This window comes from Marmota monax, unplaced genomic scaffold, assembly GCF_021218885.2.
Source record: "Marmota monax isolate L192 unplaced genomic scaffold, Marmota_monax_Labrador192_F-V1.1 WCK01_AAM20220418_F8-fsc00118, whole genome shotgun sequence".
Classification (NCBI taxonomy): Eukaryota; Metazoa; Chordata; class Mammalia; order Rodentia; family Sciuridae; genus Marmota; species Marmota monax.
In genome coordinates, this window is record NW_026695231.1 from 2,451,342 (window position 1) to 2,465,355 (window position 14,014).

Genomic DNA, 14,014 nt, shown 5'->3' on the forward strand with positions numbered 1-14,014 from the left:
CTCTTTCTCCCTTTCATCTTTATCTTTCACTTCTTCACTTAAGTTTGTTGCTGTTTTTACTGTACCCAAATGTCCCTCAACCTTCCTCCTGAAGCAAAATCTACCTTTAATTACCATTTTTAAAAAATCTCAGCCAAAGCTCCTCAAAGACTTCCTCTTATTTACCTTTCTTACATTGCTTCCGTATGGATGAAATTACAACAAGCAAGTTCAGAAAGTCGATAACATTTCTGATTTTAAAATTTTTGACCAATGCAATTTAGATAAGGTGAAAAAAAAATAAAAGCCTAAGTGGAATGTAGCCAATGATTCATCTGTCTGCATTAATAGGTTCCAGCAATGGTACTACAGGCACAGAAAGTCTGTTTGCCACTGCACTTAGCAAGCACATGAGCTTAAAAATAAACTTTGACAATGTAGATCTCTTTGTCCTTTCAGGAATGGAAAGCATTATGTACTTCAAAGCACACTGAGCCTGATTTGAAAATATAGTTGGGATTTTGTTACTGTGGCAATTGGGAGGCTCTTCAGACTGCACACAGCACATGGATGCTGTGTGTGTAAATAGTACTTGAGCCACAAAACTAGTGAGAATAAATGAGCTGGCAACTTTGATATGTTCATTCATAAGAAAGAAACTTCTGTCTTTTAAGCTCTCTGGTACATCTGGGACATGATTCCTCATTTTAATCAGGGAATTTCCTCCTGAATCAAACTGCAAAAACAGAGGATTTAAGTAGCACATTTTCACTTGCATACAGCAGCGCTTGTTCATTTTGAGTGTTTTTGGACAGGAAATCGATCTACAGGGTAACATTCACACAAAAAAGGAAACAGTATGGGACGATGGCTTGTTAGTACAAGTGACTCTGTTTTGGAAATTACGGACAAGAAACCTTGGAGGAAGAACGGCATTAAAGATCAAAAGCATGATGACTCTTGATGAAAACATCACCAAATGATGAACCCACGATCAAAAAGGAGCTTCTACTGTAAGTCTCTTTGCAATAACCAAGTATCTTATTTGTTTTCAAATTTTCTAGAGTATTCCGGGTAGATTTCCAAGCAAGAATTTGATGTAGAAGCGTCATTATAGACAAGTCTATAATTAAACTCATTGGGTGGTTCCAACAGAGGGTTAGTTACTGAAATTTTTTCCATGACCTTGCAACACTGAAATAAAATGCACGTTTATTTGGGAATGTTTTATATGATAGGCATGTTATATCAGGCTTTTATTGTGGGATGTATTACTTCTGGCAATGCAAAATTGATCAACATATGTATCTGTAAATTCCATTGCATTTGGATTCTGATAATTTGAACGATGCTTACTTTGGTTTCATGTAGTGGTTAATCCTGTAATCAGGATGTTCACGTATAGGCTCACACATATTATTCGTAATTTGGAGAGAATATTAGCTATTTCCTGAGTGAGTCTTATTTGCATGGTAGGGAAGAGATGGTTTAGAATCCTGACAATGGGGGAAGTGAAGATATGATAGCTCAAACTAAATCCCTGCTTTTTTTTCCTTCTTAAGTTTTCATAGTTTATTTGATAAGTAGTGTTGTTTGAAAATTATTTAAATATCTCTATGTAAATAAGAATTTTAACCTAGTAGGAATATTGTTGTGCTCTTGGAAATGTGAATCAAGCTAACCAAAATTATAGCCCTATGTAAATATTAAATATAGTAAAGCCCATTTTTAGCATTTGGCATATACTGCATACTTAGTAGATATTTTTTGAATGTTGAATAAATTATGATGTCAGAAAAAAATATCAGGATTGTATAGTCATTATTTTATATCAGGGTTTTATTTTTTGGACCTATCCCTGGGTGTGGCTGAATTGTATGTAAAAAAGAATTATACTATTTATTTAATTATAATTGTAATAAACAGGTTACATTATATATTTTTTTCTTTTATAAGAAATTTCTTTTTTTTTTAATTTTTTATTGTTGGTTGTTCAAAACATTATAAATTTCTTGATATATCATATTTCACACTTTGATTCAAGTGGGTTATGAACTCCCATTTTTACCCCATATACAGATTGCAGAATCACATCAGGGTTACACATCCATTGATTTACATATTGCCATACTAGTGTCTGTTGTGTTCTGCTGCCTTTCCTATCCTCTACTATCCCCCCTCCCCTCCCCTCCCCTCCCCTCTTCTCTCTCTACCCCCTCTACTGTCATTCATTTCTCCCCCTTGTATTATTTTTCCCTTTCCCCTCACTTCCTCTTGTATGTACTTTTGTATAACCCTGAGGGTCTCCTTCCATTTCCACGCAATTTCCCTTCTCTCTCCCTTTCCCTAAGAAATTTCTTTAGAAATTGAATTTCCAAGTAATTATTATTCTTGATTGTTTTCTTTTGAGATGCAAAAGAGTTTGTCCCACTTACTGTTTATTTGAAAAAGTGTCAGAAAGCTTTTGGAGTAACTTGGTACATAAAACAATTAGGTATCAATTTGTCACCAGCTAGTATGTAAGGTCTTGGTAGTACAAGTTTGAGGCACTGGAGCTTGAAATAAACACTTTTGGAGCCTCCTGTGCTGAGGGTTGGTAGGTAGGCCAAGACACTGGCTAAGTCCTCCATAGGGAGGTCATCTTTCACTTGCAAGGGACATGAAAATAAACTGAGAGGAGGAAAAGACTGTTGGAGTCCAATTGAATGTTTCCAGGGTGGACAAAGGAAAGGAATTTAGGGGGAGAGTCTTGGAGAGATTAGGGAAACTCATCAGTTATGCTATCTCCATCTTTATGAAGCCTGATAACGCTGTTCTAGAATTCTAATGCTTTCTAGGCTGGGTATAGACATGGCTTCAATGGAACTCATTCCCCTTTGGAAATGAGAATTCTGTACATGTGATTGTTTTGCACCTGATTAGAAATGATGGTGTGATCCATTGGGTGGGAACCCATGGAAGCTGTAGGTAAGCAACAGTTATCATGAATAAAAAATGCTTTTGGATAATTACATGGAACTTTTGGGCAAGTTTAAATTATATCACATGTAACATCATATATAAAAATGAATATGCTTAAATTATCCCTTTAGTAGTTTAATTTCATCTTCTACTTAGCAGTATATTTTACAGGTAATTTCTACAGGCATATCTATCAGAATATAATTCTATTTAGAATAAGATAGAATAAGATAGTTTGTAGGAATTGCCTCAAAGTTCTTTTAGTACTTAGGAGAGTGGTTGATATCATCTGCATGAATACTTTTTTAGGCTAAAATCATCTGGATTTATTATGCAGGACACTGGGATCTCAATCAAGAAATAATGCAACATTTGAGATGTCCTAAGGCTGTTTTTTTTTTTTCTCTTAAGGAAAGGGAAGGCATTTGATTACTATATGCTCAATGAAAGTCAAGTAAGTAATGTATGGTAGAATGATTATAATTTTGAGAATTATCTTCAAAAGGAAAATGTAGGTTTAGACAAACCCCCACCCCCAGCAAGAAAAGAGCAGAATGTAATTATTGTTAACAAATGATACCTTGAATTTTTATGGCATGCTATAATTTTTCTAGTTAGTTATTTAATATCAAAATATCTATAGCTAGAGCTCTCCAAAGATTTGTTGTACCAAGAGGAATGTGTTCCCCACTGCTGGTGGTAGATTAGCAAAGAGAGAAAAGCAAATATTCTGAGTCAAACACACGTGTGTTGGAATTTCGGATCTGTCACTCATAGACTGTGTGACCTTTGCCAATTACCTAAATGCTAAGCCTCTGGATCCCTATATATAAATGTGTTAACAAGTTTTCCTTCTTGGAATTGTTATAAAGATTAAATGAGATAATTTATGCCAATTGCCTAGGATATAGTCAGTATATGATAAGGTAGTTAAACTACTTGGGCTTTAGAAACCTTTCTAACTTTCAGTTTCTAATGATTGTAGCTATTTAACCTAATTCCTCAATTGTATTAAATGTTACCCAAAGGTCTAACTTGATAGAAATATCTACTGTCTATTCATAGGACTCCTAAGCCAAGTTCAGTAATGAGTAAGTTAATCAGAATGCATGAGCTGAAAGTAATCCAGAGGATTTCATTTGTTTGTTTTAAATGGTTCAGGTATACTAGATGGTTGATATCCATTTTATTAACCATCCTAAAGTCATCGATGATTAAGACAGTGGAAACACTGGATTGGCCATTGCTAATGAATTTTACCTTTCATTATTTGTATATAAACTTTGTTTAAACATTTCAGGACACCACCATAATCAGCAAAGTCATTCTCAGCAGAAGTGATTTTTTAAAAAAAAGTTTAAGGACTGAAAATGTTCATCTTAAAAATGTTTCCTAAGACATCTTTCTATGGTGCCTCCAAAAATCAAAATTTTATGTGGATAGTATATGTTCATGATTTAATTTATTGTGTTTATCTGTTGCAAGCACACATGCAAAGCACTTGGGAAGAACCACCATTCTTATGCTACAGCTCAATTTGGCTTAAGCAGTGTTTACACATCACAGATATAAAATAATCTAGTTGCTATATTTCCTATCTGAAAAAAATCACTGATTTTTGAGAGCACGCCAGCAGTGGCTATTAAAATATTATCTTACCTCTGTGTAGTGCTATTTTCTTTTCAAAAACATTTCCACATATATTATTTCATTTGTTCTTACCCTTGAAATGGAGAGGACAGTTACATTAACTACATTTGCAGCATGATCTGAATACTAAACCCAGAAATTAGGCAGAATTCTCTAATGAAAAGTTTGGATAACAAGAAATGAAATTTTGCATGTAGTATATAATTTGTTTAGTGGCTTTATGATCATCTTTGATTTTATCTAGAAACATATGATTCATCGGCTTCTTTCATGCATTAATAGGTATCTTAAACTTGAGCACTAACACTTATTTGTATTGTGCCACTCACAGAGGCCCAGCCAATTAGACACAAAGAAGACATAGTATAATTGGGTTCAGCCTCCATCAGTTATGCAGAAAACCCAGAGTGTCTGAAATTCTTTAGGTCTTCTCTTGTATCATAGCCCAGATACTTCAAGGGAGTGAAGGTGTTTATATGAATTTATATTTTTAAAATTTTTTTTACAATGTATTCAAAGCCCACACATGTGCTTTTGGCTATCTTCCTTGGCTGCTGGTGTGACATGGATTTGGATAACTGTAGTGTGTGTGTGTGTTTGTGTGTGTGTGTGTGTGTGTGTGTGTGTGTGTTTAAATCAACATTGACAGCATCAGCTCAAAGATTAACAGTCTACCTCTTGTGGGCATGGATTTCAAGACTTGTGGCATAATTATATCCTATGATTTCAGTGCAGTCGTCAGTTGTCTTCCTTGGTATGACTGAAGGTTTTAACTTGCAGGGACTATAGTTTACAGGTGCTAGAGAAAAACAGAAAACTATAAAGTAGAGGAGGCCAAACGTCTCCCGTAAGTAAACCACTAGGTGATTTAAAAATTAAATATGTTGACATTTTCACATCCGTTGTTTTGTATATGCAAGATTCTTTTAGCTCAGCTCCTAATTTTCTTTCCATTTAAAAGCTTCCCATTAAACATTCTGCATAAAATGCTTTCGGCTGGTGGCATTTCAGGAAAATGTAGGCTTCAGGAAGAAACCATTGAAGAGAGGCCTTAGGTACCTTTTAGCTTTTTGGGATGAGTCAGGGAAGTTCTGGTTCTGCATGTGCCAACCTCAGACTTTATTGTTCCCTTGTTATACCTTTGTCTTGTGAGAGACAGACTCTAAGGTCAGATAGTCTAAGTGCAGCCAGCTAATGGAGGTGTGATTGTGGGTCACAAAATAGCTTGATGCCAAAGAATTTTGTTTTCATTATGTCATTTTTGCTGTTTTGAAACTCTAGTTAGAGGTCACAGTGAACTGAACAGTAATGTGTACAAGCAACCCAGTGACTATTCACACATGGACATTTTAGAGTTCTGAGTAGTACGAGCCTGAGCACTCTTCCTTCTTTCCTTTCATGTTTTTAAGATTTGTTTTATTTTTGAGAAAGTTACATGTTCCCACTTCAGGGTTAGATAGAGTTTTTTTTTTAATTATTATTATTATTTTTGTGTGTGTAAGTATGCATGTATTTAAAATTCTTTTAAAATTTATATCAAGTAAAATTCATTAACTTTTGTGTGTATGGTTCTGTGAGTTTTGATATGTAGAATCTTGGAACCACTCTCAAGATACAGAACAGATTTTTCACCCCAAAATATTCCCACATGATGTCCCTTTGGTCTTAACCTCCCCCAGCTGTAACCCCTGGGGCCCCTTATCTGTTTTCTGTCTTTCCAGTCTTGCATTTTTGGGAATGTCATATCAGTGAAATCATATGGTCTGCAAACTTTTGAGTCTGGTTTCTTTCACTTGACAGAATGCATTTTTGATTCAATGTGTAGTGTGTATCAATAATTTGTTTTTATCTCTGAGAAGTATTGTACTGAAATTTGTCAATTCAGTCACCAGTGAAAATCATTCAGGCTGTTTCCAATTTCTGGTGACTGTGAACAATGCTGTTTTAAATATGATGTGCTGTAAGCACTGGTTTTTGTGTGAATATAAGATTTTATTTTTCTAGGGTTAATAAGTACCTAGGAGTGTAATTATAGGTCAAATGGTAAATGTACATTTAGTTTTATAAGAAACTGCCAAATCGTTTTCTAGAATGGCTTTACTACTTTGCAAAGGTCTGAGGGTTCTAGTTATTTATATCCTTGTCAACGCTTGTTATTCTAAAGGGTTTTATTTGTTTGTTGTTTTTTATTTCTTAGTTATTTCAAGAAGCAAATAATATTACCTCAGTATGGTTTTCAGATATTGAACATCTTTTCTAGTGCTTATTTGAAATTTGAATATCTTCTTTTGTGAAATATCTGTTCAGATCTTTTGTTCATTTTTACTGATTATTTGTTTTATTATTGTTAACTTTGAGAGATTTTTTTTAAATTAAAGATATAGGATTTGTAACTTGAAGATATTTTTGTATAGATTTCTTTTTCATTCTTTAACCATTTTTTATAGAGAAAAAGATTTAGTTTTGATGAAGTGCAAGCAATCTTTTTCTCTTATGTACTATGTTGTCAGTGTTAAATTTTTTGCATAATCCAAAGTTATGAAAATTTTCTTCTCTATTTTTTTCTTTTTAGAATACTTGTAATTTCACATTTCAGATTTAGGTCCACAAACCATTTAAGATTCATTTTTATATAAGATTAAGTCTGAGTCAAGGTACATATGTGTTTTTCATATGAATGTTCAATTGCTTCAGTGTCTTTTGTTGCAAAGGCTACAATTTATCCATAGTATTTTCCAATTAATTTGCAGTATTTTTTTAGGTCTATTTCTGGGCTCGCCATTTTGTCTTACTAATTTATGTGTCTATAATTTCACTGATACATATAGTTTGGATTACAATCACTTTAGTATAAGTCATGAAATTGGATATTATGAATCCTCTAGATTGTTCTTTGTTAAAATTATTTTTTAGGTCATTTGCCTTCCTACGTATATTTTAGAATCAGCTTGATTGTATTTACAAAGATATAGTTGGGGTACTGATTGGTATAAATATTAAATCTATAGATCAATTTGGGGAGAATTAACATCTTATTAAATTTGTTTGTCTAGCTCTTCCTTAATTTTTTCATCAGTGTTTGGTGTTTTTCATCCTATAGAGTTTGCATATTTTTTGGTAGATTCATACCTAAGTATTTCTTTTATTGGAGCTGTTGTAAATGGTACTTTAAGTATTTTTTTTTGTTTCCAATGTTCATTGCCAGTGTACAAATATAAATTGGGTTGGTTTTTGTATATTGACATGTGCTGTATAAGTCTGCTAAATTTACATCTTGGTTTTAGAAACTCCTTTTGGGAAATTATTTAGTTTTGAAATATATAACATGTCACCTAAGAATAGGGGCAATTTTATTTATTTGTTTCCGATGTGTGGCTTTTTCTTTTACTTGCCTTGGTGTGCTAGTGGGGACTTTCTGTGCTATGTTTATTAGAAGTTTTGAGAGCAAGCACCTTTGTCTTATTCTTGATCTTAATGGGAAAAGATCTCAAGTTTTCCTCGTTAAATATGATGTTAAGCATAGTGTAGTTTTTTCTTTCTTTTTTCTTTTTAGATATTCTTTATCAGGTTAAGGAAATAATTCTCATCTAGTTCTAGTTTGCTAGGAGTTTTATTATCAATAGATTTCAATTTTTTCAAAAGATTTTTCTGTATCTACTGATAAAATCATGTGTTTTTTCTCCTGCAGTTTGGTTATATGGTAAATTACATTGATCAACTTTCGAATGTTAAACCAGCCTTACATTTCCAGAATTAACCGCACTTACTTGCAAGACATTTTTCTTCTTTGTATACTGTTGGATTAAATTTATTAATGTTTTGTTGAGCATGCACATACATACAAACACAAGAGGTTTTTATTTTTTGTACTGCTTTCTTATTGCTTGGTGTCAGAATAATGTTGGCCTCAAAAAATCTTTTCAAAACTCTCATAGTGTACGGATGGTAACATGTCACATTTAAATGAATAGAGATAAATTAATTATCAGCTCTGGAAAAACACTGTTCTATCTAGAGGGTAGTAATCTATAAAATATAAATAAAAGTAAGTGGAATGCATAACCAACAAAATTCAATGAACTTGTCTCAAAAATGCATTATGTAGCATGTTAATGCAAATATGGTGTGAGTTAGGAAACTACAGCCAGCCAGAAATACTACTTATCTCACCTCCTTGTCATGAAGTTTTGCTTATACAAAATTTTCCATAAATTGATAAGGGTGTCTTTATTTCCTTTTTCTACAGCCATCCTCAACATAATAGGTAGACTTGATAGAGATGGATTTTCCATGGCTGGTAGAAACTCAAATTCATCTATCTATCTTGTTGATGATACAGATGCAAGCTGCTTTGATATTATTATGATACCTAAGAGTATCAGCTAAAGACAGCCACCTTTAAATTCTGAAATCAGAGCAAGACAGGCTATGGCAGATTTTAGCCCCCTTCACTCAGGCACAATATGGGAAGTCAGGATAGCATTTTCTAGTGGTTATGAAAGTGAACTCTACAGTGCGATTACTTGGTTTGAAGTAGGAAGTTGGATAACTTTAGAGAAATCAATAAACTTCTCTTTGGACAATTTAAACACAATTAGTGTAAAGTCCCTTTCCAATTTCACTCTAATTTCTAATGTCTCAGGCATGAAATATCTTTGGCGGGGGTGGGGGGGATCTGAAATATCTGTTCTATATTTAATTCTCTCATGTTCTGTCCTCAAATTACTCTTTACCAAGAATAATTTCCTCCTATGGTGCTCTGCATGCACTAGGTTGTGACTTACTCTCTGTGGAATGGTTTCTGGTACCCTCAGATCATAGTCTATAGAAATCAGTGGTTCTAAACTATTTTTCACATGAGCTTTTTAGCTAAGGGATTCTGAGCCACACAAAATTCACACATTGGACTGGGCATGATGGTACTTGCCTGTAATCCCAGCTGCTCAGAAGGCTGGGGCAGGAGGATCATGAGTTCAAAGTGAGTTTCAGCAATGGTGAGGCACTAAGCAACTCAGTGAGATCTGTGTCTAAATAAAATACAAAATAGGGCTGGGGATGTGGCTCAGTGGTTGAATGCCCCTAAATTCAATCCCTTGCACCCCCAAAACCAAAACAAAACAAAAAAACAAAATTCAGATGTGCACATAAGTCATATACACTCTGGAATCTTTGGCAGGTAACTCGACATTTGTTTATGACACTGATGGATTATTCATTTCTGGATGAACCCATGGTTATCAGGTAGAAAATTTTTCTTCTTTGTTAAAAATCCCAGGGGCAGAGACTCATGCTCCCTGCACCATTTTGCCTAGGGAGCTTCAGTTCTCTTTAATCACCATTGATTCTTTCTCTGTTTATAATGCTTGGAGATTTATCTTTATTGGGATAGACCTGAAATGTTACCACAAGTTATCTGATATACTTATGGATTAGTAGAAACTAGATGAGATTCAAGGAGGAATAAAATAAAAGCAAAGAAAAATAACTTTGAGCTGAAACCAGAATATTGAATAAGTATAGAAGTGAGTCATTCCTTGGAGGTGATTATCAGTACCAGGGCTGGGATCATCTCAATTGGAAACTTCCTCATCAAGTGGAAACCTTGGAGAGAAGTGGATTCAGATCAGTAATTCCTGAGTGTCTTTCTGGATGAAAGCAATCTCAGTTTAAGTACGTAGGATCAAGTGAGACCAAATATGAGTGTGCAACTAAAATTTACCAAATACTCAAGGAAACAGGTCACATAACTGAGAATCAATATCACAATAATGAATTGGACATTTAGCAATAAAAATATGATCATTGAAGCATAAAAGTCAGTTAACAGGATCAAGATGAAGAAAGGATGAATGGATTGAAAGTAAGTCTGAAGGAATTATTCAGAGCATGGAGCACAGGGAATTGAAGAGGTGAAAAATACAAGATTGAAAAGCACACAGTAAGGACACATAAGTAATCTTGAACAAAAGAGAGAAACTGGAGCCTAACACTGCCTGAGTTCAAAATGTGCTTCAAAGCTATAGTAATCAAAGCAATATGGTACAGGGATAAATACAGAAGGTAGACTAACAGAGCTGAGTAGAGAACCCAGTAATAAATTCACCGATTTATAGTCATAATGGCGAAAGGGCCAATCTCTCAGTAATTGGGGCTGGGAAACCTGTAGAAGAATTCAATGAAATTCTCATCTCACACCATATAAAAGTAAATTCAAAATGGATTCAAGATTTAAGGTAAGGCCTGAAACTGTAAAACCCCTGGAAGAAAGCATAGGGGAAAAGCTCAGGACCGTAGCCTGGGCAATTATTTATTTATTTTTATAAGAACTCCAAAGTACTGGCAACAAAAGCAAAAATAAACAAAATGTAACTACATCCAACCAAACAGCTTTTGCACAGCAAAGGAAACAATGTAGTGAAGTGACAATGTAAGGAATGTGAGAAAATATTTGCAAACTATTCATCTAATAAGGTGCCGATAATAAAAAAAATTCAAAAGCAAGAAAAGAAATAACCCAATAAAAAAATGCAAAATTCCCAAATAGACATTTGTTAAGAGAAGATATACAAATGGACAACTGGTATATATAAAAAAAATGCTCACCATCAGATTGAGCATCAATCATTAGGGAAATGCAATCAAAACCACAAAGAGATTGTACACCATACCTGTCAGAATTATTAAGAAAAAGGTAAGTGGTAAGTAGTGCTGGTGAAACTGTGGAGAAAAGGGAACCTTGTATTATTTCTGCTATAAATGTAAATTAGTAAAGCTTCTATGAAAATAGTATAAGCATTCTTCAAAAATTTAAAAACTGTGCTACCACATGATCCAGCAATGTCACTACTGGGTATAAAGCTAAAGGTTTTGAAATCAGTGTGTTGAAGACATCTATATTCACATTATTCAAAAGAGATAAAATGTGAAAATGACCTCGGAACTCATCAATAGATGAATAGATGAAGAAAATGTGAGATACATAAAGATAAATAATTCTGTCATTTGTGATAATGTGGGTAAGGCTGAAGGACATTATATTCAGTGAAATAAGCCAGGCAGGCACAGAAAGGCAAACACTGAATGATTTCAGTTACAGTGTGACATCTAAAAAAAATCTAACTCACAGAAGCAGAAAGGGGATCAAGGTTGAGAGGATTGGAAAGGTGTTGGCCAAAGGATATAAAATTTCAATTAGGAGGAATAAATTCAAGAGATGTATTGTGCATCATGGTGACTATGGTTATCAACAATTGCTGAGAGAGTAGATTTAAATAGTCTCATTACAAAAAAAAGTAGATGAGATAATGCATGTTAATTGGTTTGCTTTCACCTTTGTACAATGTATTCATACACCAAAACATAATATTGCTCACCATTGTTGAGTACACTGTTTTACTTTGTCAAATTAAATAAATACTGTTATTTAATTTAATAGATGCAACAGAAATGAAAGAAAAGGAATCTGTGAAATACTCTATGGAAAAGTGATGCATAATGGAAAAAAAAAGAAAAGAACATGCACTAACTATTCAATTGGAGTTTCAGGTCAAGAGAATGAGAGGAAAAGGCACTATGCAAATAAGTAGTGACTGAGAATTTTCCAGAAATAATGAATGTCATGCAACCACAGATACATAAAACATTAAGCAGGCCAATAAAAAGAGAACCACACCTTCAAATTTTATAGGAAATCCATAAAACATCAAAGTCAAGCAGAAGAGCTTAAAATTAGCCAGAGGGGGAAACAGATTACCTCCCAAAGACCAATAGCTAATTTGTATGCAAATATTTGGGAAATCAGATGAAAAACCACTTTGAGACCTATATTATCAAAGGTGTGGGGAAACAGATGTTCTCATAAATTACTCATATAGTTAAAATTGGTGCCACCTTTATGGAAAATAACTTTGAACGTCAATAAATATTATAGATGAAAACAGTCTCTAACAATTCTACTTTAGATGATTCTATAGATATGCAGATGGATAAGTGAGCCTGGTGAAAAAAACAGTGTTGCATGTGCTGTTGTGAAGCAACTCAGTATGAGCTCCCAGAGAATACCCTGAAGAAACCACAATGTGCACCTCACATTCGTGTACAACCTTAACAAGATTGAACGAACCAAAGGCACAGAAATTTCTTTCCCTATTCAGTTCTCCTTTGTACCAAGAAAAATGCTTGAGACATAATAGACTCAATGCACACTAAGTGAATTTAATGCATACACTGAGAGGAAGGAAGCAGAGTATATTGTTTCTTAAAGGTGTCAGGTGTTGTTACCTTATTGGAGCTCTGTTTTTTGTTTTTTTTTTCTTTTTCTTTTTACATTTTTTTTTTTAATTCAGGGCCAAGAACAGAGCTCAGGGCCTTGTGTGTGCTAGGTAAATGCTCTCTGCCACTGAGCTAAATCCCCAGGTGTCAGGTGGATTGGAGATGGAAGATGTCTGATGTTTATTAGGTCACTGGAAATAGGACTCTAGAATTGGAGGTAAAATTCACAATTATCAACTAACTGTAGTTGTAGCTAAGACAGGTATGGGGAGGCATGTTGAGAAGAGGACTGCAGGCTTATTAATCAGTACCAAAAACTTGTAATGGACAGCAGGAAAAAGAGAGTCAACCAGGAAGCTAAGAATGACCAGAGCCATGGTTGATACTCTAGGAGAAAATGGTTTTGGGAATTAAAAGAAAGACATGTAAGAATGATCAACTCTATTCAATGTCATCATCATATACAGATAAGGTCTAAAAAGGGCTAAAAAGTGTCCTTTGTATTTGGTAGGAAGAGACCGGTTTTACTGGGGTGTTGGCAGGAGAAGCATGGTTGGGGGGTTGAGAAAATGAGAAGTGAGGTGGTGGTAGGAAGTTGAGGGGTGAAGCAAAAGGAGGGTGAAAAAATGGAAAGAGCACTGGCATTTTAATATTTGACTATAATAAAACAGAGAGAGAGAGAGAGAGAGAGAGAGAGAGAGAGAGAGAGAGAGAGAGGTGCAATATGTGATGGGAAAGTTTTAGTTGAAAGGAAATTTAGCTCAACTTTTATGTTGGTGATGGGGACCCATAAAGTGGTAGAGGATAAATTCATAGAAAAGAAATAAAGATAATGGGTGGATTGGGCATGCAGACACACAGACACAATACAGTCTAGCTTTCTGAAACAAATGGCTTCATAAAGCACTGGCCAGTAGAGAACTGTTGAAATCACACTGTTTATTCCCAGTAGGACAAGACATGAGTCCATTGGGGGTGGTGTTCCAGATCCTGGATTAACATGTATAAATAGTAAATTGAACTCTTAGGACTCATGAAATACAGTTATAGAAGTATTTTAGTTTTTGTTTTCCATTTCCATTATCATGACATAATTCTATTGTATGTTAGAAATGCTGGGGATGGTGGGCCTTTCCTGATCTTGGATGCTTAC

At 34.4% G+C, this 14,014-nt stretch overlaps 1 protein-coding gene across 1 annotated transcript in view; it reads left to right on the forward strand.

Annotated features, from left to right (window-relative positions):
- The first annotated feature begins 434 nt into the window (after window positions 1-434).
- Window positions 435-14,014, forward strand: part of Kcnk2 (potassium two pore domain channel subfamily K member 2) — a 193,705-nt gene continuing 180,125 nt past the window's right edge. The window contains exon 1 of the mRNA XM_058577045.1: window positions 435-992. Coding sequence (XP_058433028.1) covers window positions 959-992 — 34 coding nt within the window. The 5' untranslated portion in view covers window positions 435-958. The remainder of the gene's footprint in view (window positions 993-14,014) is intronic.